The sequence below is a fragment of the Pseudopodoces humilis genome, chromosome 1 (assembly GCF_049639895.1).
Source record: "Pseudopodoces humilis isolate 2021_Gansu_Grassland_sample_001 chromosome 1, ASM4963989v1, whole genome shotgun sequence".
Classification (NCBI taxonomy): Eukaryota; Metazoa; Chordata; class Aves; order Passeriformes; family Paridae; genus Pseudopodoces; species Pseudopodoces humilis.
Genome location: NC_142200.1, coordinates 55,381,557 through 55,406,858, shown reverse-complemented (window position 1 = coordinate 55,406,858; position 25,302 = coordinate 55,381,557). Strand labels below are relative to the sequence as shown.

Sequence of the window (25,302 nt, the reverse complement as noted above, 5' to 3'; positions counted from 1 at the left end):
TATAGATACCTTCCATAGGGCTGTCCTTCAGGAGCAGACTGCTCCAATGTGGGTGGCTAATGGGGTCAAAAGTCCTTCCAGCCAACCTGCTCCAGCATGGACTCCTCTCTCCATACGTCCACAGGTCCCTGCCAAGAGCCTACTCCAGTCCAGGTCTCCCACAGGGTCACAGCCTCCTTTAGCATCTACCTTGTCCACTGTGGGATCCTCCATGGGCTGCAGGTGGATCTCTGCTCCACCATGGACTTCCCCAGATTGCAGGGGCACAGCTGCCTCACCATGGTCTGCACCAGTGCAGGGGAACCCCAGCTCCAGTGCCTGAAGCACCTTCTCCACTTCTTCAGGCCTCTATCTCACATATTCTGACTCCTCTCTGGCTGCAGTTTTTCCCCACTTCATAAATACATTATCCCAGAGGGCTGCCACTGGCATTGATGGCCAGCAGCAGGTCTGTTGTGGAACTGCCTGCCACTGGCTCTGTCACACATGGGGGCCACCACACATGGTGGCTTCTGGCAGCCACCTCTGTAGTCCCCTTGCTACCAAAGCTTTATCACACAAACCCAATACACCCAATATTCAAGACATTGTTTCTCACTACTAGAAGCAATACTCTGGAGTCCAAGAAGTAGAATCCAAATACTTTACCATGACCACATTTTTTGTCTCTTCCTGCTTTATAGACTACTTTCATAAAACATGAGCTAGACATTTTGATGGGGGCAACTGAACTATGCTGTTTGTGCTTCATCACCTCCAAGTATGAAATATTCTAAGTTGCACATGACAATATGCAAGTACTGGATCAGTTAATATTATTTAAGAAATCAGTGCAAGTGATTAACGCATATGTATATACAAAACAACCCACTTTTTGAGACTTTGGCACTGTAACATTTTCTTTAAAGAAAAAGTCACATTTATTAAAAACAGAGGATAATAAAGCAAATTGTTGTCATGTTCTTAAATACACATTTGCATTTTTGACAGTTTATGTAACAGAACAGACATGAAAATGCTGTTAGATAATTAGTTCTGTTAATTTGAAGAGCTCATGTTTTGTTGATAATGATAAAATACTATTTAACACTATTAATTAATACTATTTAACTACTGGGCAAGCATCTATTCTTACCAGCTTTGTGAAAGATATACCAGGAACTCATATATTACTATGATCATACTAATACAGAAGGAACAGTTATTGTTGGCTGTACAACACACCAATGAAAAACACTGGTCTGATAAAAAGTTTGCAAAGACTACCATAAGCTAAATTTGTCTGACTAAACCTTTTCAGTCATCATGGTTTGGCTATTATTTTTCATCTCATTTTTGAATGAGAAAGATACAAGTACCAAGTCCTGGAATCTGGGATTGTATGCAAATACAGGTATTTCTACAGGACTTCTGCAACCCTGTTAAGAGCTATTATTCCCCAACAAAGATAAATATCCCATAACAATAGTATTAAGTTTCTTCTGATGTTTTTAGGAGCAGTACACAAGGAAACAGCATTTAATCTACATGAGTACTGTTGACTTTGACAAACATAAAAATGTTAAATATAAAACTCAAATAAGGCCATTACTGGTTAAAATAAATGATAGTGTAATAGTACAGGAGCCCTGTGGCAGCACATCACTATTTGCTGTAAGAAAAGCAATAAAACTTAGTGACCCAAGATCTTTATTTTCTCCCTTTTTATTTTTTCTTTTGGAGCCCTCCAGTACTGTTATCTTCAGGACTATTCCTCACAGAGGGCATTGGGGATGGAAATTCTGTCAGATGATACTCCCTAGAGCCTGCATTAATTCCAAACACAAGGAGACATAATTCTGAAGTTAACTCAATCTTCTCTCAGGAAGGAATTGCTGTTTTAAAAAGACATTTGCCAGTTAACAAATGTTGGAACAGTAACAGCCAAGGATCAAATTTGCATAGGTATATTTGTTAATTTTATTTCATCTTTTAGAAACTGGAGATGCTTAGAAGCTGTGACCCTGCACATAATATTTGGAATACCTGATCATGCTCCAAGTTAAAAAAAGTTGGCCACCTCCAACTTCACCCATACTGTGATCCTGGAATTCTAATCCTGTACTAAGCCCCAGCTTTGCATATGCACATACCTATGAGACCAAGAATTTAACAATGGAAATCATCTACAAGTGCATTTGTTCTATAAAGTCTCACTGACCTCTCATCTGTAGATTGAACGCTATTGGAAACAAACAGTGCCTTCTGTGATGCAGGCAGATGCTGTGTTTGTGCCATTTTATTTTGACAGCTAGCATGCAAAGTAGGTATTTCCTCTGTTGATCAAAACATATCCACATAAGGAAAGAAAGAAGAAATTTCTGGAGGGCTGAACAAGAATGAACTAATGCAATTAATATTTTTGATTGATGAATAATAGCAGAAAAATAGAAGCAAAAATTATGAAGGAACTAATACACCCCCACATTTAGAGCCATAGAAACAGGAAAAAAAAGGTGAAGTAGTCACAGGCATAATTTTAACATGCATAAAAACATCAGTTTGCCCAGTTTATGAAGAATGAATGCTGCATTCTCTCATTTCAAAAGTGGGTCACAAAAAGTGTGAAGAAATGATGAAAGTAGCACCCTGAGCATTCTATGCTGAGTTTTTTGATTACTTCAAAATAAGGATTTCAAGTGTTCCTCCCACCACTTCCCCATTTAAATGCACCGTCAAGAGTGATTTTGGCCATTAAAGCATTTATGGACAGCCATTTCTCTGAAGCTCTCAGCACATTGTGATTTTATTGTGGTGGGGATTTAAGTGCTGCTGTCTTCTCTCAGTGTCAGTCCACCTTTGAGGTATGAGACATACTGCTTTGACCATTGTGGACACAGAGGAATTTTCAGAAAGTCATATGCAAATATTATGGGCACACATGGCCCATCCACTCACTATGTTATGTACATACACTAATGAGTAATTAACATATGCTAATGACATCCAAGAACTCATCAACACTAGTCTCAGAAGTGGTGGGTTATCAACTCCAGTTTGGAAGCATCCTGCCACAGCAGCATCCCCAGGGAGAGGCAATAGCACCAGGGATGAGACAAGGCAGGCATTTCTTTCCCAAACCTATATCTGTCAGCCACTGAATTAGAATTGAAGATCTTGGCTGAAGGCTGTGGTTCTGGCTTGAACTTTAGCTAGACCTGTACGCTGACACCAGTGGTCAAATAATGCCTTCAGTTGTAAACTGAGTATGCAATAACACACAAAAGTAATCACAGAAAGTGTACAACCCCCACCACAAGCATTAAAAATTCATTGAACTTGCACCAACTTTATAAGTGTGGTATTTCATTTAGTGAGGAAACATTTCACTCCCACTTGCTTTAAATTCTCCTCTTTGACACAAGCCAGGCAGAAGTGAAATAGACAGATTTTCCCTGTTCTCTCAATTGCAAACAGCAGCAATTCTGTTATGGATCAAACAACTCCCACTGCATTCACCTGGCATCTCTGACTCCAAGTTTGATTGTATATAAGACATTCTTGTGCTAGTGCTTTCTAGCAGTGGAAAAACTCTCTGTAACATTTTCTCCTTAGCCTGATAGCTAATATCAATTTTAGTTTGTGTTCAGGTCAGTGGCAGCTTGATAAAATCTTAATAATACCCAAAATATTTCGTATCTTCAAAATAGTTACCTAAAATGTCATTGGTACTTCTTACAATTACAAAAGTGGGAAGAAAAAGATGTAAGTGAATAAAAGAAGTGTAGAAAGAAAAATGGAAGAAGAGAGTCCTGCAAAAGAAAATCATCACAAATAATCACATAGCTTAGATCATACTGAAAAAGGACAGGAAAACAGCATAAAAGGATGGAAAAAAAAAAGCAGAAAGCATTATTTACAGTTTATAATTACATACTTGGACTCCCTACATATTTTTCTATAGTACCACATATAATATCTCCTGTCTAAAATGTTATGGGATGAAATGGCCATTTTCTGATAAATGTGCATTTCCACCTCTGATTAATATCAATCACTTATGCTGATTAGATTCTTTTTGTTTAGCACCTACTATGAGTCCTGTGTGAAACTACTGATGCTGCACTGGCTAAAGATACATTTTATGCTATCTTTAGTGAGGACTTTGCTTAAACTGAAGAGGTTTAAGCAAAAATGGCAAGAACTGTGGTCATTGTGTTTGCATGCCACCATTTAATATTCCCTCAGACCAGTTCTCTGCAGAGCACAGAGATACTATTAATTGGCAAGAAATGCACCTTAACAAGTCTGCCAGAAAAGGGGAAAAACAAAGACTGCAAAACAAATTTGGGATAGCATAATCTAAAACTGTGAAATACATCTTGTCTAATGCATAAAATTTTTAAGCACAGCATGCCTGCTCTCTGCCCAGGGAACTTGGGGCACTGTTTGAAAGCAAAATGAAAAAACCAATCATCCTTTGCTGTGAAAAAAAAAATACCAGCAAGCTTCTTTTACACTGGAGTTTACCTGTCTAGTTCAATATTCTAGAGTTTAGGCTTCTGCTATTCTACACTGACTTAGCAACACTTTTATAAGAAATTCATAACAGCCGTCCCTGTCAATCCCTTCTTGTCCATGATTCTGTGTGCCAGCTTTAAAAAAAACCTCATGAACTATAGATGCAATACCTACTGCTTCACCAAAAATTTATATACAGCCACCCAAAAAGAAAGAAGTATTGGTACAAACTGGCAAAAGAGAAAGGGTATAAATCCCTTGGTATAAATCCCTTAGGTGTAGAATGATACATAATGTATATTTGTGGTGCTTATGTAGCCAAAGGTGACCTTGCTTTTCCCAGACACTTAACACATAATAGCTAGGGTATGTTTGTGGCTATTTCACGTAGGCCATTAAAACCACTTTGAATGTCCTTTTTAACACTGGAAAAGTCTTTTACAGTATTTCCCCATTTTGTCAATCTCGAAGACTTATATTATAGGTATTCTTTATATTATAGACAGAATCTTAGTCTCCGAATGAATGCTAATATACATTTTCATTTATGTATATTGCTATTTCTGCTTTTATTTCTCTCATGATACTTTTTACCAGCTTTTGACACTACTTCCACGTGCACAGAACACTTTTTCCTAGCTGTCCTCCGTTTAATCTGTGCTTCAAAAGTTGAGAGCTAATCATACTGATTTTTTCTCCTTTTTTCCCCCTTCTCTGAGAAATTTGTCTCATGGGCCTTAAAGAAACATCCAGTAAAAAAGGCAAAGTACTTGTGAAGTGAAGTATTTGAGTATTTGAGTATTATCTGCTAATGACAAACATTTATCCTGTACAATGTCTTCTTGCTACTTTTGCTCATATCTTCCACACTTTCTGATTAGATATCACTCCTTAGATGATACACATTCCCAAACCCAGCTACCTTCTGTTTTAGGAAGTCTCTCCCTATCAAGTTTTATCTTACCAGCCCATTTGTATTCAATTACTATATTCCTATCTCCTATTCCACATGCTTAGCCCATTCTGATGTCCCACCCCTGCAAATTTTCCCTCCTATTTCCACCAATCTCTTCAGTTTCTCTTAGTCCCAGCAAGCTGCTCCACTTGCTGTTTTGCAAACCATCTTCAGCACATCCCTGACCAAGTCCTCTTCAGAGGTTGGTTTGCATCACTGCTGTTGCTCTTTGGTCTCTGGTGGCAGTGGTGGCACTCTTGGAAGAGCAGAGATACACGATCCAGCCTTTCTAGCATTAAATAAAGGGTTAACACCTTAATTTGAAAGAACTTCAGGGTTTTCCATTGAATCATCCCCAAAACTGCACAATTTTCTGCCCTTAATCCCATTCCTGACCGTAAATGATACTTACAGTCAGACAGTTTCAAATGTTTCTGAGTTTTTAAGTATTCCATACTAACAAATGCAATAAGTGATGATAACTTCTACTTACCTTTATAATCAACTTGATGAAATTTCTGCCATTTCAGGTAAATAAAATCCCTCCTGTCATTCATCTCAAAATGTTTTCAGAAAGTGAACCATTTATAGTATAATTTTAAAGAGGGGATATTTTTCAAGTTGGACAGAGAATTAGTAAAAAAATAGTAAAAGAAAGTGAAAATCTGCTTAGATATAGTGGTTCAAGCAAGCCATGCAAATACAATGTTATATTTGACTTTTTGGCCACTGACAGGATAATCAAGTAGATGAAGGATTTTAGTGAATTATAGCACTGACTGAGCTTTCTTCCAAAAAGTCAGAAAGATCAAACGATGTTTGGAGCAGCTGAGATTGAGAGATTCCATTAGATGCTACTTCTCCCTCCCCTCTTTCTAATAAGATGGAAGCTTTTTAGAAAATATGTGACAAATGACCACTCACAGCAGAAATAAATCACACACCACAGAGTACAGCATTATTAATAGTGCAATAATAGTAATAACTTACTGTGATAGCAAAGAAGTACCATTAGGAGGGACACAGTAGCTAATAGCATTTCCTCTTCAGGGGCTAAGGGGCAAACCTTCCTTTGGTACCTTATAAATAAGTGAAAGATTAAAGGAGCCAGTGGGACCAAATAGCCTGACTTTTCCAGAATGCCACTGAGTAGGCACTGCCCGTAAAGTGCTCTCCATCTCCCCTATGTGACAATATTTTAATAGTTCTTTAGTTAATTTAAATTTGAGTGAGAGGACACTTAGTTGCAATAAAAGACTTGAGCGGGATATAAAGTATGGTAATGCTAGGAGGGCTGTGACATGGTTTTCAATTATTAGCCTTGTTTCCTCCTCAGCAAAGTGCTGTGTGAAAAAAAAAACCCTTGAAATTTAACAGATGGATTAGTATTCAGGCACTACTTAAAAAATTAAAACAATTAATCATGGACGGTCAATTGGATAGTTCTTTCAGGTCTTCATATTTAGTTATATACATATTTTGGGAAGAAAACATTTATATTATTTTACACATGTTATTAAAATATTTCTCTGTGTGTGTGTGTGTGTGTGTGTGTAGTAAAAGTTCACAAAAAGTAACCCAGATTTCACTAAGGGTGAAGCTGTTGAGAAGCAGTGAAGAATATATATTATCCAAGTTATCTACCATGTTTTAAAGGTTTTAACAAAAACATCCTAGTTATTCACAAGTTCAGAAAATTGTCTGGTTTGCAAACTAATGCCTCCATTAGTGTTTTTTTCCCAATATTATTGTCTTGGTTTTGATTATAAATAGCCTTTGACAGAAGAGCAGACCTAATCAATGACATAATGAATGGAATTAATAATTAATTAAGAAATAGATGGAAATATTATTTTCATGATTATTGATTTGTTTTTAAAAGCAAAAGCTACAAAAAAACTGCAGCAATTAAAAAAAAAAGTCAGTTACCTCCACAGTTACTCACACATTCCACCACAGTCTTGGGTGCCATGAGATCACATATGCCATAAGTATGTTGGGAAATGTGTGTATATATAACTTACATACACATAAAGCTCTGTTGGTAAGGACATTCAACTTACTAATGAACAGTTAGCATACAGCTACTGAAAAAAAAGAATCACCATGGAAATTTCTATGCTAGAATTTCTGCTCTCACACTATTACTATGTCCGGAACACTGAAGTATTTCTGGAACTGCTATCCATCTGTGACTGACAGCAACGACCAAAAACATTCTACGGACCTCTTTTGGAAGCAAAGAAGTTGCTGGGTACCCAGATTCTCCAGAAATACATCTTAATAAAGCAAAACAAAAAGATGCCAATAGGCATTTTATAGAATAGTAGAATATGCTGAGTTGGGAGGGACCCATCAGGATCATAGAGTCCAACTCCTGGCCCTGCACAGGACACCATGTGCCTGATGGCATTGTCCAAACTCTTGAACTCTGCCAGGCTTGGTGCTGTGACCACTTCCTTGGGCAGCCTGTTCCAGTACCCTCAAGATGAAAATCCTTTCCCTGATATCTAGCCTAATCCCCTCCTGACTCAGTTTCATCCCGTTCCTTTGAGTCCTGTCACTGGTCATGAGAGTGAAGAGATTAGCAGCTGTCCCTTCTCTTCCATTGTGAGGATGTTGAAGACTGAAAGGAATTCTCCTCAGTTTCCTCAAGGCTGAACAGACCAAGTGGCCTCAGCTGCTACTTATAAATGAGTTTATTATTTCTGAGAATCATGAATCAACACTGTCTGAAAAAACAGGGGGAATGAAGCAGATATTAGGCAAAACCTTCCAAGACCAGCCTGCTAAAGCAGCTTTCTCAGTTCAAGAGTAGTGAATAACAGCCAATACACTCAATAATACTCAGTAATACTTGATTTCAGTGTAATGAAGACTCAAGTCTGAGAGAAGAATAAAACTTCCGTTGCAATTGCTTTTCCATCTGACATACAAGAGACAACTGTTCAACACTAAAACGACCTTTGGAATAAACCTATGAGCCAGCAGAGGAACCAGAGTTCCTGACAACCAGTGAAGCCCACAAATGCACAAAACCGTGCCCCTTTATGCTTCTGCAATGCTCCATGTGTGCATGTGCAAGCACGGGTTTGCACAGGTTCCTACATATTCATGAACAAGGTTCTTCTGTTGTGCAAATTCCAGCCTTTGCATTTTGATTACTTCCTTCTATGTTTGTACAGTACACAGCCCTTGCATAAAGGACATTTCAAACCTCCTCCTCAACTGATGATCTTACATTCATAAGCTTTGGAGAAAAGAAGGATTTATTAGTGCTTAGCACTCTTGCAGGCTACATGGTTTTCCATGCAAAACGTGGCTTTCTGGATTGCCCTTTGTGAAGCATTTAACACTCTTCCACTGTCTATATAGATAATTAGTTGTCAAGTTTCAGCGTTTTTAATTAGCTGATGCAAATGGCCTTGCTGGGGGAGAGATGTTGTTGCATCTGTTGTATTTCATTGCTAAAATAGGCACTTTTATAGTATCTATACATTAAATGAAGAACATTGCAAAATCTATTAGTATTTTGTATTTAAAAGCTTTTGGGTTTTGATTTTTTTTTTAAAACTAAATTGGTTTTGGTTTTAAATCTGAATTATTTTAGTCCTATATTTTCTGGTAGGAAGCTAAAGATTATTATGACTCTTGGAGATAAAAGGACTTGCTGCTGGGGCATCTCAAGTTTTCCAGACTTGCCATATGAGATTAATTATTGCTGTTGCTGACTGTGTAATTCAAAGGTTAAAATGCAGAGTTGAAACAATAAGTGAATCCTAATGTGATTAAGACTGTATGAATTATTTTGTCTGCTTCTTCTGTACTCATACATTACACACCAATGATCTTGTTAGCCATATTCAGCTTCAGGAATATTAATCCAACAACGCATGTCTACAGGAGAGCATAGGTATGAAAAAGAGACAGTTAGAATATGGTAAGTAAATAAATCTTTTTGGCTCATACATCAACATAAAACCTCCTGAAATGGTGGCTGGTGTCAGAATATTTTCAAACAAGCCCTAATTTGACTATGAGGTAACTGTGTTATGAAGGGAGAAAGTAATTTAGGCACTTCAACTGAAAGGTACAATTCACGTTATATCAGGACCATCAGGAGAAACTTAACATGCTGTCTGCTAATACATTAGTCAAACATAACACAATTCTTATCGATTTCATTAAAAAGCTTTGCAACATTTCAAATAAATGATATTGGACAGCTGGTGATCAATTGACAGTTGACTGATCCCTCTGTGATCTGCAAATATAATCAACTTCTACAGACACCTCAGAGATGATGGCTTTTCTTCTGAGCTGCATATCTTCTGTGTTCACTAGACAAAATCTGGTTGACTCTTTTTCTAACTGCATGTTTTTCATGCCGTACAAATTCATAAGAAAATTTACTGCTTGGGCAATGCTGAATTAATGAACTAGTGATGTACTCATTGCTATCAATTTACTGTTTATAAATTTATTCATTATTATGCTACACAAGTTCATCTATGTCCTAAGAGTTGCTGACTTCTCAATCTATTTCTGTTAAAATTAATAAATGTAATTTTATTCTCTCAATATATTGTCCTTCTTAAGATGTCATTGTTTTTCTCATAAAAACTAGCTTTTGCAGTGACATGAAATGGCTCAGGCATTCTTTGTGAGCTGGGGAAAATCTTTTGTAGATTTGTACATCATGAGAGAATTTTCAAAACAGGGTTAAAAAAAGCAGAATGCTTTAGAAGGTACAATGCATTCCCATAGTCCACTATATGATGAAGAATTTCATTGGTATTGAGTTTTGGTGGCAATTACTCTAACTTATCAATGCTAGGGCAGTTTGAGAGAAGCCTTGGCAGAGACAAAATACAATGAGTACTTTATAAATCACTTACAATGATCTATATTAGCTTTTGCTAGTAAAACAGTTCTTAGATTAGGTTCCATGATCAAAACCAGAGTAACAGTCCTGTAGATGAGTTAAACACACAACTCCTTTTTAAGTAGGGTTTAAGTGCATCGAATGACTAACATAGAACTTATTCCAGGTCAAGAATTTGGCAAGAGGCAAACTAAGAGTTGGAATGGAAAAAAGTAGGAATGGAACTACAATTACAACATATTACAGTATAACCTTGGCACGGCTAGATAGCAGGAACTAATGAAACCTTTTCAAGTGCTAAGAAATGCCACTTTCCCTAAAATTAGAGCTGCATCATTACTGAGAAAAAAGCCAGGGTAGGATACATAAAAGAGATTAATGTTTCTTTTTCAAGAAAGTTTTTTATTTTCAGATTTTAGCGATATATGCAGCTTGTGGAAAGGATATGAGAAAGAAGTGAAGGGACAATGAGGAAGCAAAAAATTACAGAAAATTTATATTGTGGGTAATTTGGCTTTTTGAAAATATCACAAAGGTGTAAAATAAGGGAATCCTAGCAAACTTAAATATTTAAAGTATGAGATTCTGAGAGCTCTGAGCTAATGTTTATGTGAAATGATAAATTATTTATCAAAGCTGTACAAGTACTCATACTGCTGCTCAACCCCAAGTGACTCACAAATTCTATCACAAGCTTATGATTTATAATGATATTTATAATGATTTATAATATATGATTTATAATTCTATCGTAAACCCATGATGGATAAATTTAATCTACTATTTAGATAATCCACCAGCAACCAGGAATTGCAGGCTTCTCTTCAGGGAGGTATAGACCTGCACAGCAGTGTATGAAGTCCCATGACAGCTGTCTCACAAGGCACACGCATAAGGGGCCTCTTCCCACATAAGCAAATAAGCACATAAGCACATGTTTCCTGTGACTGAGCTTTAAGGGTTAATTGACTAATACATTTCATATTAACACCAAAAATCACCACAGAGGACTGACAGACAAATGAAACATTTCAGTCAGATGTAGTGCCTGAAGCAAACAGTGAACTTTCTGCTTCAGATAACCCTAGCATCTGTGTATCTACCACAGAGAAAATGAATATATCAGTCTTGGGAAAAAAAAAATCTGAGAAATTCTCATGTCACCAGTGTGTAATGCTTGAGCTTACTATTTTTCTTAACCAAAGGAACAGATTCCAGATCTTAGAAGTGATAGAGAATACCATATTTCATTAAATTTTCTCTGATGAACAAAAAAACCCAAATCAAAGGCAAATGAAGAAGGAATAGTTTAGTGTGCTTCAATGAGTCTCTTTGAATGCACAGCATGAATTGACTTGGAAATACTTGAGATTGTTTAAATTTCAACATCTTTTCTACAAAGTAAAAGAAACTGTATTTGAGAAAAAGGAGTGTGTAATAGATTTGTGGCTCCTTTTGCTCTCAAAAATCTAATCTCAAAAATCTCTGCTGGAAACTCAAAAAATTTGATAAATTTTGGCTAGAGTTTCCACAGCCCATCCCCTCATTATATTTTCTCACCATGTTTAACTTGACTTCAGCTTCTTTTTTTTTTTTTTTAATACTTCTGGCCAGTTATTACACTTGACCAGACAGCTTCCATACATAGAAAATAATGTAAAAGACAAAATTACAGTAAAGTGAAAGAAAAGACATTTCAAAATGAACAAGGAGTCCATATGTGCCTAATTTTCTCTGTGCCTCAATTCTGAATACTCAGGAGTCTCCTCTTATGCTCCTAAAAAGATGCCTCAGACAGCTTGTTTTGCTAAAAGGAAAGCTTGGCCAACTGCCTTTTGCAGTTACCAAAGAGTGGAGTTTAAACATTGTTCATGGCCTTTACTATGGATGGTTTGGTTTACATCAGAAAATGAATCCTGTAACTTGGACAAGAGACTGAAAAGGATGTCTTCACATCTGATCAGGACTATCAAATGTTTCACCTCTAGCTGTTTTACTACTTTTCTGGCATGCTTCTTAAATTGCATGTACTTAATGCAATCCTCTGCAGATTAATAGCAACTTCATCTGGACAGTTTGGGTGGGCAGCTCTGTAAGGACACACTTCCTGTTTCAGGGGCTTAAAATCAGACAGTCAAAGACTAATTTAGCCCATGTACATGGAGCAGAACTTCCAAGAGTCTGAAGAGAAGGAAGTGCTTTCATGCAGGTCAAGTCCACAGTGCCTCCAACATCTCCAATATCCAAAATAATGAGAATTATTAACATTACATACATCCATGAGCTAAGGCAATCCTGTGAATCATTGATGATTAAACACTAAAACTCCTGTTGTGGTTTAATCCCAGCTGGCAACAAGCATCACACAGCCATTTTCTCACTCCCCCGCTGGGATGGGGGAGAGAATCGGAAGGGTAAAAGTGATGAAAGACAGTGCAATAGGTAAAGGAAAAGCCATGTGCACATGCAAAATGTCACAAGGAATTAATTCTCCACTTCCTATGGGCAGACAGGTGTTCAACCCTTCCCAAGAAAACTTTGCTCAACCACACATTACAATGACTTGGGAAGACAAATGCTATCACTCCAAATGTCCCCCCTATTCCTTCTCTTTCCCCCTGCTTTATATGGTCATCATGATGCCAATATGGTATAGGACTGTCCCTTTGGTCAGTCGGGTCAGCTGTCCTGGCTGTGTCCCCTCCCAACTCCTTGTGCACCCCTAGCCTCCTCGCTGGTGGGGTGGGGTGAGGAGCAGAAAAGTCCTTAACTCTGTGTAAGCACTGCTCAACAGTAACTAAAACATCCCTGGTTTGTCAACCCTGTGATTTGCACTAACCCCAAAACCAGCTGCTGTGAAGAAAATTAACCCTTCCTGAACCATCACGACTCCCCAGTCTAGTCCAAGACTGGTTAGTTGGAAAGCCTAGATGTTAAAAACGTAAATGCTGTGCTCTTAACTCAAGTGCTCTGATCAATTCACTGTGTCAGATAAACAGCATTAATCCACACAAAGCCACTGTGGTGCCTAATGGAGTTGTGAATGTTCTCTGATAGATGAAGAGATTGCATGGGATTAGCCCTAATCAGGTGCTTGAGGTAATGAGAATTTCTCCACCCAGCATTCAACAAAGCCATACAAAATTGTTCTTCTCCCATATTTCAGCAGGGTTTGGATAGATGAAAAAGACAGATCAAGGAAACGACCAAGCAAGGAATACTTACTTTCATTGGTTCAATAAATAATAAAAAATAAAAACAAATCTAACTTCATAGGTAGTGCAAAGACCCATATTTACAAACTCAAATTCAGTGCAGAACTAAACAGAAAAATCTAGCAAATTAAACGTTAAAATCTGACAGAACTCAGAATTTGAGTTCATTCCTCCCATATTTTAGACATTTTTTTAAATTGTGTAGTCACTGAATTTCATTAGACAAGAGAGCAGTTCAGTTTAATACATGCAAGTCCATATTCCATTTAAATGAAAAGCAGTATATTTATTAAAAGATAAACTTGTCAAAAAGCTTAATTATGATCAATTTATTTAACATAGTACCTCTTTGTGAGTATGTCCATTTATGTTATTGAAGGGATTTATTTTCTCAAAGTAATACCAAAACTCAGGATGTAAAATAAATATATAAAACCAAGCTCCTAATGTTCATGCAAACCTCATACACATATACTGGATATCTGCTAAAACACACTAAAACATAATAACCTATTTAAAAATATTTCCTTTAAAGCAATTGCCTACATTTGATATTTAAGCCTTAGGGAAAAATTAAAGCAACAACACTTTTACTGCAAAACATTCTCATAAAACATGGATGAGTGCTTCACTTCTGATAAAACAACATGCATCAGGAATTTATTGCATTAAGGTACTAGCAGATTAGGGAACAAAGGAAACCATGTTTAGAAAGATGAGAAAGATGATTTGTTGATTAAAAAATAAAAATAAGCAAAACCCCAAGCAAATCAACAACAGATTTTAAAATGAGTGCTATTATTGCCCCATATAGCCTTCAGATGTTATTGAAGATACCAGCTTTTCTCTAGCCCTATTTTTTTACATCTATGCATTTCCAAATCAGATAGATAAAGTACTCCCAAGCAAGCAAAAAGGGAGGAATCAGATCAAAGACAATAAAGCATGACAGATAAAGGCAGAGCTATCTCATAATAATAAAACACAGGAAAACAATCCACTTTTCATCAGGTCATATGGTTCATGGACTATAGGAGCAGATGATATTCAGGTACTAGCATGGAATTAAAATACTGTAGGAGGCTTGAAATGGAATTAAAATACTGTAGGAGGCTTGAAATGCTAATTCAGGCTAAAATTGTATATTTGAATAAATCCTTCAGCTTAATCACTGAAATCAAGTTGAAACATGGGTCAGCTTTGATTGTTTTTACTAAAAAATATTAAATAAAGAAACCCAGTGATGTCTTCATGTGAACTCATCACAGAAAACTAACAGAATTCCAAAAAGGTCTAGTGACAGCAGTCTGGATATACAAATTACTCCTAAAATGGTAACTCCCAGTTATGGAAATGGCAGAGGAAAGATGGTACGGTGATCCATGGTTTTGTTTCTGATCACAAACTGCATTTTTTTGTTAATAGTAATGAATAAGTCTAGACCAAAAGGCATATAAAGATTTTTTTAATAAGATAGTGTGTCTAACCCAAGAGTGTAGAGACACCTGTAATTTCACAGATTGTTTCAGAAAATTCAGCCTCCTCATAAAGGAGTATGATGAGCCATAAAAAAACCCAAATCAAACCATAAAAAACAATAGTCTAGAACCATAAAATACAAGTTGAAACACCACCAGAGGGAGAGCTAAATGCAGAATTATTTTTGTGCACAAAATGCAGAAAAGGCAGTGAACCTAATGGCAAGATATGAAATGCATTAAAAAGATATGAAAGAGAGGAAAAACAGAGCTCTATGGAAATTTAAAACTGATCTGAAGATGGAAATGGGAATGAGGATTAAAACTGCAGGCAGGAAAAAGAGCTAGCCTTTTTATGGGTTCACAATGTTCTCTGTAGTGCTGCTTGCAATTATACTCTAGGGTGGCAATCAGTCATCAGGAACATCCAAAAAGAGTAATAGCCACTGTAATGGAAGTTATTCCATTCATACTTGTGTGATGAGCCTTTTCCATGATCCAGAATTAATTTCTTCTACATCAAAAGTACTCAAATCATACCATACTAGTGTTTAAGCACAACGAGACTCACAAACCTTAAGAATGACATTTCAATCAGAGTTAAATAAAAGTCAGAGGGAGCTTAAGCTCATTTTTAATGTGAGGCATACTAAAGTTTATTTCAAACACTGGCCTGAATATATTGAAAAGTAATATTCAGCAATGGGAAGTCTATGGAGAGGCCATGTATTCTGTCTTGCTTTATAAGGAGAGGCTTATCTAACTTATCATATTGCTTATTCAAAAAAGCCCCACTGCTTTATTCCTTTTTTTGCATCTCCTTAGCTCTTACCTTCCAGACTCAAATGTAAACCACGTTGAGTCACGTCCATATCTCCTCAAAGAGCTCAGAGGCCACATGACCAGCTTGACCTTGGCATTGTGGATGTCCCAGAGATAGATGTTTTCATGTGTGATCTGCATTGTACATTCCCCATAGATATCTAAATTTGGTGTAGGCATAAGGTATACATTGAATCGTTCTGGAAAAAAACACAAAGTAAGACATCACAGGTTAAAGCAAGAACTTATACTAGGAAAAAAAAATTGAACTTGAAAGTCTTTAGTTCTGATGATCCAGAAATCACAGCCAAATTTCTGGCTTTAACAGAGGTGAGGATCCAGAAATGCTTCAGCAGTCCTACTAGTGCAAAAGAGAGGAGTAAAAGGAAAACCATCTTCATTTCATTTTCCTTATAAATGATGCAGCAGTCTGAAACATCTTTCACAGATGATCTCCATAGTCCTCTTGGACATATGTTCCCAGCACCTTTACCTAGGTCCTTTTTTAACCCTCATGTTAAGGTCCATGACTCTTTATAAATCAAAATTCATAATGACAAGAACTCTGACAGAGACTCCTCTCTCAAAGAGCTGAACTAAAGGTATTCTGGCAAAATATGTGCAACCATTGCCTCTTAGAAAAGCTGTCCTTGAAATTGCAAATCCAAGCTTACTTATCATAGCTTGTTAATAATTACATTCCTTGCATTCAGTTTCTGTTTATTTGCAAAAGTCATTCTTATTTGCAAAATTAATAACAATTTCAATCATCTGTTGCTTTCTTGAAACATCCGATTCAACATGATATATTATTATGGTCATGACATCAATCATTATCAGCTGCACTTCACTTGCAAAGTGCACTTATTGCAGTAGGAGGTCAAGGGCATTAATAATTTTCTGAAGTACTTGAATTGCATGTGATTCAATAAGCAATGCAAAAAAACCCCAAAAAACAAAAACATAAAAAAAGGAAAAAAAATAAGGAAAAAAACCAAGATAATGTAAAACACCATTAACTCATATGGAAGAAAGTAAACATTATTAGGAAGAGAAATGTAAATAAAAATGTGATTTTCTTTGAAGACTAACTAATGTTTCTATGAGTTGCTTCTACAAAAAATAAAAAACTTGTTGATTAGTTGGAAGTGCCAGCCAATACTTTAATGCTACATGCATTGCAATATTAGGGCTTAATAGCATCATATGGGAAAGTGCAGTACATTCACTACTTTCCTCTCACAGTTTTTTTCATCTTTGAAATGGGCAGAAATGCAAAATGTCAGTTCTACTGCCTGAAGGGTATTGACAACAAAAAAGTTAAGAACAATTTAAAGTATGAGCATGAGCAATGCTTATTCAACAACAAAATTAGGAAAATGTTTTTTAGAGGGACAACTGATAGGAAAATTGCCTCCAATTACTTGATAAAGTAAAAAGGTTTTAGTGTGGAATATTTTTAATTCACCATTGGAACTGAATTTTCTCACACACGTCCTCATAAAAATTAGGCAGGAATTTAAATTTAAGTGAGATAAATTTATTGCCACACTCAAAATTAGCTTCCTGTTCTGTTTGAAATCCAGTATCATAGACATCATGTCTCTAAATTTTAAACATTTGATATATATATATTTTTGACAAAAATTAAAATATTAATTTTAATTAATATTTTAATATATTTATAATTTAATATATGTTATAAATGTGGGTAAGTTTTTGTGTGTGAATAAAATAGCAAAAGTTTGAGGAATTAGAGAAAGCAAGGAACTGCTGGCTGAGCAATAAAAAATGCTGCATAGCTATAAGTAAACTTGTCATCCCCAATGTTGTTCTGTTTCAGTCAATTTAATTTTGTCCTATTAATGACTCCCCAGTTGATTCATTTAGCCACAACCTCTTCTCCCAGGCCCAAGCTCTCATTAGTCACACTAATGGGTTTCAGCCCTAAAAGTTTAATTTTATGACTAGGATCCCATGTGTGAAACCCCAGACATTTCATGAAAGTCTTGTGACACAAAGCACAAATAGCTGAGCACAGGATGCTGAGATCACCGAGGAGAATTTCCCCTAATGCTCAGAGGAGTGCATGGGGCAGGGGTCTAATGTAATGCCTACTAAACTAAATGGAAGGACTCACACTTGGGATTAACAGGTCAAAGACTGTATTGGGAAGGGAATGGTGGTGAAAAAGGTAACTTTCACTTTGCACTGGATTTTTTTATATAAATATAAAATATATGTATGTGTATGTGTATGTATATGTATATATATATATACACCTCTTCAGTATCCTTATGTCATTGGGATTGTCACACAAAAATTCCTCACAACTGTGTAGGTGTGACTTTATCATATATTAGACTCCAGCTTTGCACTGCTGTGCTATCAGTTATTGCTACTTCCCTCCTCTATTTGAAAGAAAGATGCAGTAACTGGCCTGTCAGCTCCTTCTCTCTTGCATGACACAGAATAACACAGTGGGGGGATGGGGTTACTATATGAGAATGAAAATTCTTCACCGACAGATTGCCTCAGACAGCAGAGAAAATGAAAAGGTACAATTATTTTTTGAAGTAAACATTAAACTGTTGTGTGGAAGGCACAAAATATTTCAACTTGCTTTAGATGTTACTGGGATAGTTGTGAAATGCTCAACTTCTCTGATGTGTTTGAGGATATTATTGCATGAAGGGCATTCAGGACATATGGTATCCTCAAACTGTCAGGAGACATTTGCTGACTTTGCACGGGAGGTCAGTGTCTAAGGTGAGATGTCAGGGATTAAAGGAAGTATGTCTGATTAAAGTGAACATCAGCTGCAGGGCAAAACGTAGCACCCTTGGAACTGAATCAAATTGGCAAGAAAAACAAAAGTACAAACATATGTGCTGGAGAAGATTGAGGATGGATAGATTTGCTTTTGGAACAAAAACTATACTTTTGACTAGCGGGCATCTGAGGACATGGAAAGGTGTAGACACTATTTAATGGTTTTGTTAATTAACATGCAGGGTCCAATTTTTCCATTTCAGAAAATATTTGAGCAGGTATCTAGCTAATGGTAATACAGTCATTCCATCCTTGGTGGCATGTTTTGCCCTTACACTTATAGAAGCAAAAACAACCCATTCATCATAGGTCAGATTAGGGAATCCCAGCTGAATTCTGACACTGAATCTTCCAAATAACATTGAATAAATAGGTTATTCTGCTTCTCTTTGGTTCAGATATTGTCTGCATATGAGTAGGATGAGATAATATCAGTTCATTGGCTAGTAAGACTAAGCAAATAGAAATTGATAAGAGAGGCAGAAAGTAGGGAGGTGGAAGAAACCAAACAAGTAGATGTTATATTGTTGGACGAGATAAGACTGGAACTGAACAAGCATGGTTCCTCAGCATTCAGGATTCCTATCCTCCTCCCTTCTCTAAACTGGTGTGAGCAAAGTTCAGGGAGTAGGGGAGCCAGAATGAGAGAAAAAATGCTGATATATCGCTACACTTATTATTCCATTCAATGTGACTGCTCTTTCTCATCTTGAATAAGCGGAGCAATGCTTCATCATACACTTAGTGCATGTAAAGGTGTTTAGCACTTGGGCTTTGGCAAGACTACATTTAATAATGCTTTCCAGGGCATAGGAGCATAGGAGTCTTTATGAAAATGAGCATATTGACTGAGACGGAGACTTGGCAGCAACTCCAAAACACTCTAAGCCTTCCAGCTGTACTGGGGGAGCAAAATGACTGGAGCCCAGCAACTCTGATTCTGCCATTCTATCACTGGATTCCTCTGGTTAAATCATCCCAGCTGGAAAACCAACCAGATGACATTGCAATCTTGCAATCCAGATGCTTGGTTTCATTTTAGCTTTAATGATGGGTAAAAAATTACTTCTAGAAGGAGACAGTCAGGTTGGTGGGCCCTATATAAATAAGTAGAGGTTCTGAAAGCAAATACTCAGTTTATATGTGAAAGAAACTCCTACACCTATGCGACTTCTGCTGCTGACCAACTGTGGCTAATTTTCAGGTGGAAAGAGAGCTTAAAGTGTTGAAAGTGCAGCATTTTGTGTTTATTCATATCTCAGGGCTATTAGAATGTTTCCCTTCTGCTGTACTCAGTGGGAACCAGGACTTCAGAATCAAGATTTTTCCTTTGCTTATAAATATTCTGCTTTGTTTCCATTAAAAATGTGAGCATCTCAATAAAAATATAAAGGTAGGTAAATACTTCAAATTGTTTCACTGGTAAGTAGTAAGGTAGAGAAGAAACTGAAGTATCACTGGATTAACATTAAAACTGTAAACACCTTACTTTTCTGAATAAAGGTGTCTGTGTTTCATTTATTTAAAAAAAAAAACAAACCAGCAAACAAACCTATTGTATAAAAATGGATTAAGGATAACAGAAGATGAATAAAAAACGATGCAAAGTGCTTTTATGTATTAAATTATAGAGATTCTACAGACCCTAGAAAATGCCCTAAAACACGTCAGCTCTGTGAATGTAATTGCAAAGTCTCTCTTCTTTGGCTGTAGTTTGTAATCTCAATACGTAGCACAAAGAAATGCTTCATAATCCTCTTCTGAGGATTCAAGGACTTTGTTCACTATGAAAAGCTACATTTTTACTAACAAGAATTAATGAATTTCTTGCAATTAAAGTCCAGGAAGCAGTACTGCTGCTCCTGTGTAAGGTTTTTAAATAAAAAAGGAAGGTAAAACCAATGTTATGAAAGAAGAAAAACCTTACAAAAGAAGTAATTTTATGAAATACCAATTTAAATATTAGGCAGGGGGGAAAAGCAAAAATTCAATTATCTTTCAAACTTTTCCAGATTTTGAAAATAAAAATTGGGTTTGAAATGGAATAGTTTTTTTAAAGAAATTAAAGCCTCAAAACACATAATTAGAAAGCTTCGTATTGATTGATATCACAGGAATGAGTTAGAAGTAACTAAGATACAGCAGCAAAGGATGGATCTGGCCTTCAGTTTAAAAATCTGCATTTTAACATTTGCCCATTTTCTTTACGTTTTACATCAGGTTTACAAGTAAAGTTTAACAGAAAATGGTTTAGTACAAGTATTCAGGTATTTCAGTGCTATTTAGTATTCAAACTGACAGGAATAGTGTCTTCACCAAATAGAAGCACCTACTCGTAAAAAGTGAATTTATTAAGAGTCTACACATAATGCTTTTTAAACCAATATTATCTTGAATATTCTGATTTCTTTTTCACAGTAAATACAGTCTGTCATTTTATATTGTCTATTTGGATGACATCTTTCAAGTTGCTTCCTTTTATAAAGAATGAACATAGCGACACATTGGGCACATTGTCCACTGTGAGAATGGAGAAATTCTGGCTATGTCATCACCTGGGAAGATAAGAATTAAAAAATAACCCCACAACCCCAGAATTTGTTTTTATCATTATGTTTTGGTGTGTATTGCAAATGCTTCCAAATGCACTGAGAGCTGGAAAGGAAGCTTCCAATTCTTCCAATTCTATATTCACAACTTCTTCATCTAGCAGCAGCTTGACAAACCTAAGGATTTTGAAATGTGCATGTAAGAATCACAGCACATTGCTTAGAAGACTTGTCAACAGCATAATCAGATCCAACTTAGTCCAGATTTTATTTCATAGAATTACAACTGTGTATTATTATTTGTATTATCATTGCATATAAAGCTTCACTGCCATTATATTAAATTAATTACCTGAATAGGATTCTGAAGTGAGGTCTCTACTGCTCTTGCTTTCATATGGTATTTTAATACTTTAGAAAATAATCTAAAAGGAAATTTATAAACACTAGAGACCATGTTCAGTGTGAAAATAAATTTAAACAGAAACAAGGTTGCTGCTATAGGGCTGAGGTACACCAAACAATCACTTAGATTAGCAGAAAAGAGAAGGTAAAATGGTTGGAGAGCAACAGAAGCTTCATTTCACATCTCACTTAAATTGGAATTTGTGCATCATTCCAAGCCAAGCAGCCATTAGTTGTAAGCCTTAAATTTAAAAAGAAAACCACCTAATAGTAATTTTCCGCAGCAGAGTTCATACAGCAAGACTTGTGGTAATACTTCTGGAAAGCAATAATGGAGCTGAAATCCAGTGAGAAGCTTCTTGTTACTGATGTGCTTTGCACAAGAGTTGCTTAGATGTCTTCCCTATCCTTCCTACAAGACACAGTAGCAGAGGTCTCTGCTATAAGCAGAGCAGCTCTATAGCTTGCCTTGTTTTGTTGTCACTGCTGCAGTACTGCTTGGTGCTGGAGGCTCAAACAACAGCACAACTACGCTGAAACAGATCTCACTGGCACTTACTGACCAACCCACAACTATAAAAGAATGCCGCTTTCAGGTACCTTAAATTTCTATTGTCATGTGACAGAACTGCCTTGTGATTCTATGGCCTTTGCACGCCAAACAGCAGTTTTGACAGCCTTCAGAGTAAATTGTTTTGCAAACCATGTTGTCACATTCCTGACACAGAGAATCAGGTGTCTTCCCGTCTCAAATCCAAAGCTCATCTCAGAAGAACCACAAGAGCAAGACTGTGAGTATAAACAGGCTCAAAAATAATAAAAAGAGGTATTATACAAATGATAGAAACCATGCATATTTTCTTTACTATGCATTTTCTGAAATTTGTGTTTTTTGTGTATAAAAATACAAGTAGCATGTAGCAATTTTAGTGGACCCAGGGCAATAACAATCACAAAAATTATTTCAAATTATTTCAAACGTTGCAAACTGAGGGTAGTGGCTTTGGTGTCATATACAGCAAAAAACTTAGAAATCTACACATCAGAAAGTTGGATTTTTTTTCAAGAAAGAGCGAATTTATTTATCTGATCCATTTGGTGAATACCCTTACATCATTAAAATGTCCTTTGAGAACAAGAATGAGAAATAGTTGAACACATGAAGAACACTGCATATTAAAAATATAATCTCTTGGAAAAGGTAAAGCAGCTCATGAAAAAACCCACCTTCTTAGGCTAGTTTTTCTAGTCCAAAGAAGTATTGTTATCAAATTTTACACATTTCAGAAAACCTTTAGTGGAAAGTAACTATATGAAAAAACCTCAGTAGAATGGGACACAATTAATGCTTAATATACCTGTTCTTTTGGCATTAATGCATTAACACCTGTTATATCATAGAGATATGAGCAGTATGACACCATTATTCATATTTAGCCTTTAAAACTGTGAAAAAAATATCCAAAAGTGAAAACCCATTAACACTATAATATTTATTACAATCTGTGGTCTTGCTCAAACAATAAGAGACGTCTTTTGTTCAATGACCTGAAAGAAAGCCTTTTCATGGGTCAGGCAACAGAAGTTGCATAAAACTAGATGCTGAGGCTGAGACTCTGTTACACGTTTTACAAACTGTATTCTCACATCTCTGTTTCAAGTAAGCATTAATACATTTACTAAGTCAAGAGGAATTCTACAAAGTTGACACACTTGCAATATGCTTTCAGGAAATGACATTCAAAGGTACTACACTGGTATTCAGCTTTTATTTAACAAAAAAAAAAAAAAACCAACAAAAAACAACTTATCCAGAGAGTGACACAGCTGCCATTTTCAAAAAGAGCAAGATTTCAGACACTTCATACACATAGTCACTGCTCACAAAATTCCAATTGTAAAATTAACTTAGACCTTTCAGTTTCAGGTCAAAAGCTGAACAAGAATATTTATAAGCAAAAGCTCAGTAGACTTTCAAAAGTTTTTGAGGTATCTTTTGAACTACCATTTTTGATAGTATGTGTGTAAAAGCTGCAATATGGGGAAAATGTGCAAGAAAATAAACTAAAGATCTGAAATTATTCCCCCCAAATCCCTTGAACTAGTCACCTTTTTAGTCACACTGTCACGTGGGGGATGACACTGCCAGGTTTGCAGAATAAGGTAACCAGTGTAAACTGAAGGCACGGTTCCACTCACCTGGAGAAATCTGCTGCAGGAATTTGAGTGCAACTGCAGGTTCTTACAGCACAGATAAATGAAGAAAATGCCAGATTTCATACCTAGAGTAAGAATCTCTGCACTTTTCCCTCCTTCCAATTTGATTAAAACACACCCACAACAGAATTTGCTTTGCCTCTGAACAAGACAACTTTGAATTTCAAACATGCTTATTAAAATGCAAAGATCTGCACCAAGGGGATGAGGGAAGGATGAGGATAGGTATCAGAATTACTTGTTTGAGATACTGTAACTAATGATTTAGCAGAGCATGCTCGTCAAATATTGGATTGTATGTATTCAGTCACTTGTTTTAAAAGAATACGGCTAATGATACCCTCCATGCATTATTATTCATGTGATTTGTACAACAAATACATGCTTTGCCTCTTTGTTTCCTTCCATTTATTTACTTAGAACAATAAAGATGCTAATTATGTTCATGTATGCTGGTTGGTAACACTGCAATTAATTTCTAGACTACGGCAATTGAATCAAAACTAGTTCATACAACAGAACAAATATATATGCCTCCTGGAGGTCATGTGTGTCTAACAGGATCTCTTTCAGGAACATGATAAAATGTAATATTCGTCATCTATGTCTAAAAGCTGCTGGAGAGTACATGAATTCACTGCAGAAAGAGCTTGATGATTTCAAGCTACTTTTCTGTTGACATTCCAGGCTTATGACAAGGTTTATTTCCTTTCACATTTGTGAAAGACCTCCACCTGTTCACACAGTTCTCTCTTTAGTAGCATGCAGATGAGTTTTATACCTATAGCCTATGAACATACAGCAGATGGGATGCTCTGAGTGCTGTCTGATCATTATCACTTTCCTACAACATTAGCAGCTCTCCCTTTGTTAAGTAGTTTGAGACTACAAATTGAATTCTGTGTCTCATAGCAGGCAAACAACTTCATGAATGCTTGAACTTCTTTTAAATCCCATTTCAACATGTCTGCTTTTTGAACAAAATTCCTTAAAGATTTCTGTATATTTCATGCTGTGCGCTATTACGTTCAGTGAAATAATTTAATAAATATAGTGCCACACATTCTATAATTTAATGACATAATTTTGTTTATAATGATAGTTGGCTTGATATTTTATGACCATTGAGGCAGTGTGTGTTATTACTTTGTTGAAAGCTATTGGATCTTATAGAAGCATCAAGACAGTAATAATCATTGAGAGCTGTAATTTAGGGAGGACTAAATGAGCACATTTTGTGTTGCCCTCGTGTTCATTAATAGGAATTAAATGACGGGGTAATCACAGATTTTCTTTTGTTATTGCCTATTTCATCCACTAGCATTCTTTCTGTGCATGTGTCTAATCCAAATAGCCTTTAGATGAAAACTTACAACTCAGGCTTAGTGAGGCCTGACATCTGTCACTGCCCTTTTCACCCATATTTGACAGCATTTAGATGATC

The 25,302-nt window shown here is 36.3% G+C and overlaps 1 protein-coding gene across 1 annotated transcript in view; it reads right to left on the bottom strand.

Moving 5' to 3' along the window:
• The window catches only part of DOK6 (docking protein 6), a 242,683-nt gene that overhangs the window by 70,765 nt on the left and 146,616 nt on the right, over positions 1 to 25,302 (bottom strand). The window contains exon 5 of the mRNA XM_005517298.2: positions 15,866 to 16,055. Within this exon, the coding sequence (XP_005517355.1) occupies positions 15,866 to 16,055 (190 nt within the window). The remainder of the gene's footprint in view (positions 1 to 15,865; positions 16,056 to 25,302) is intronic.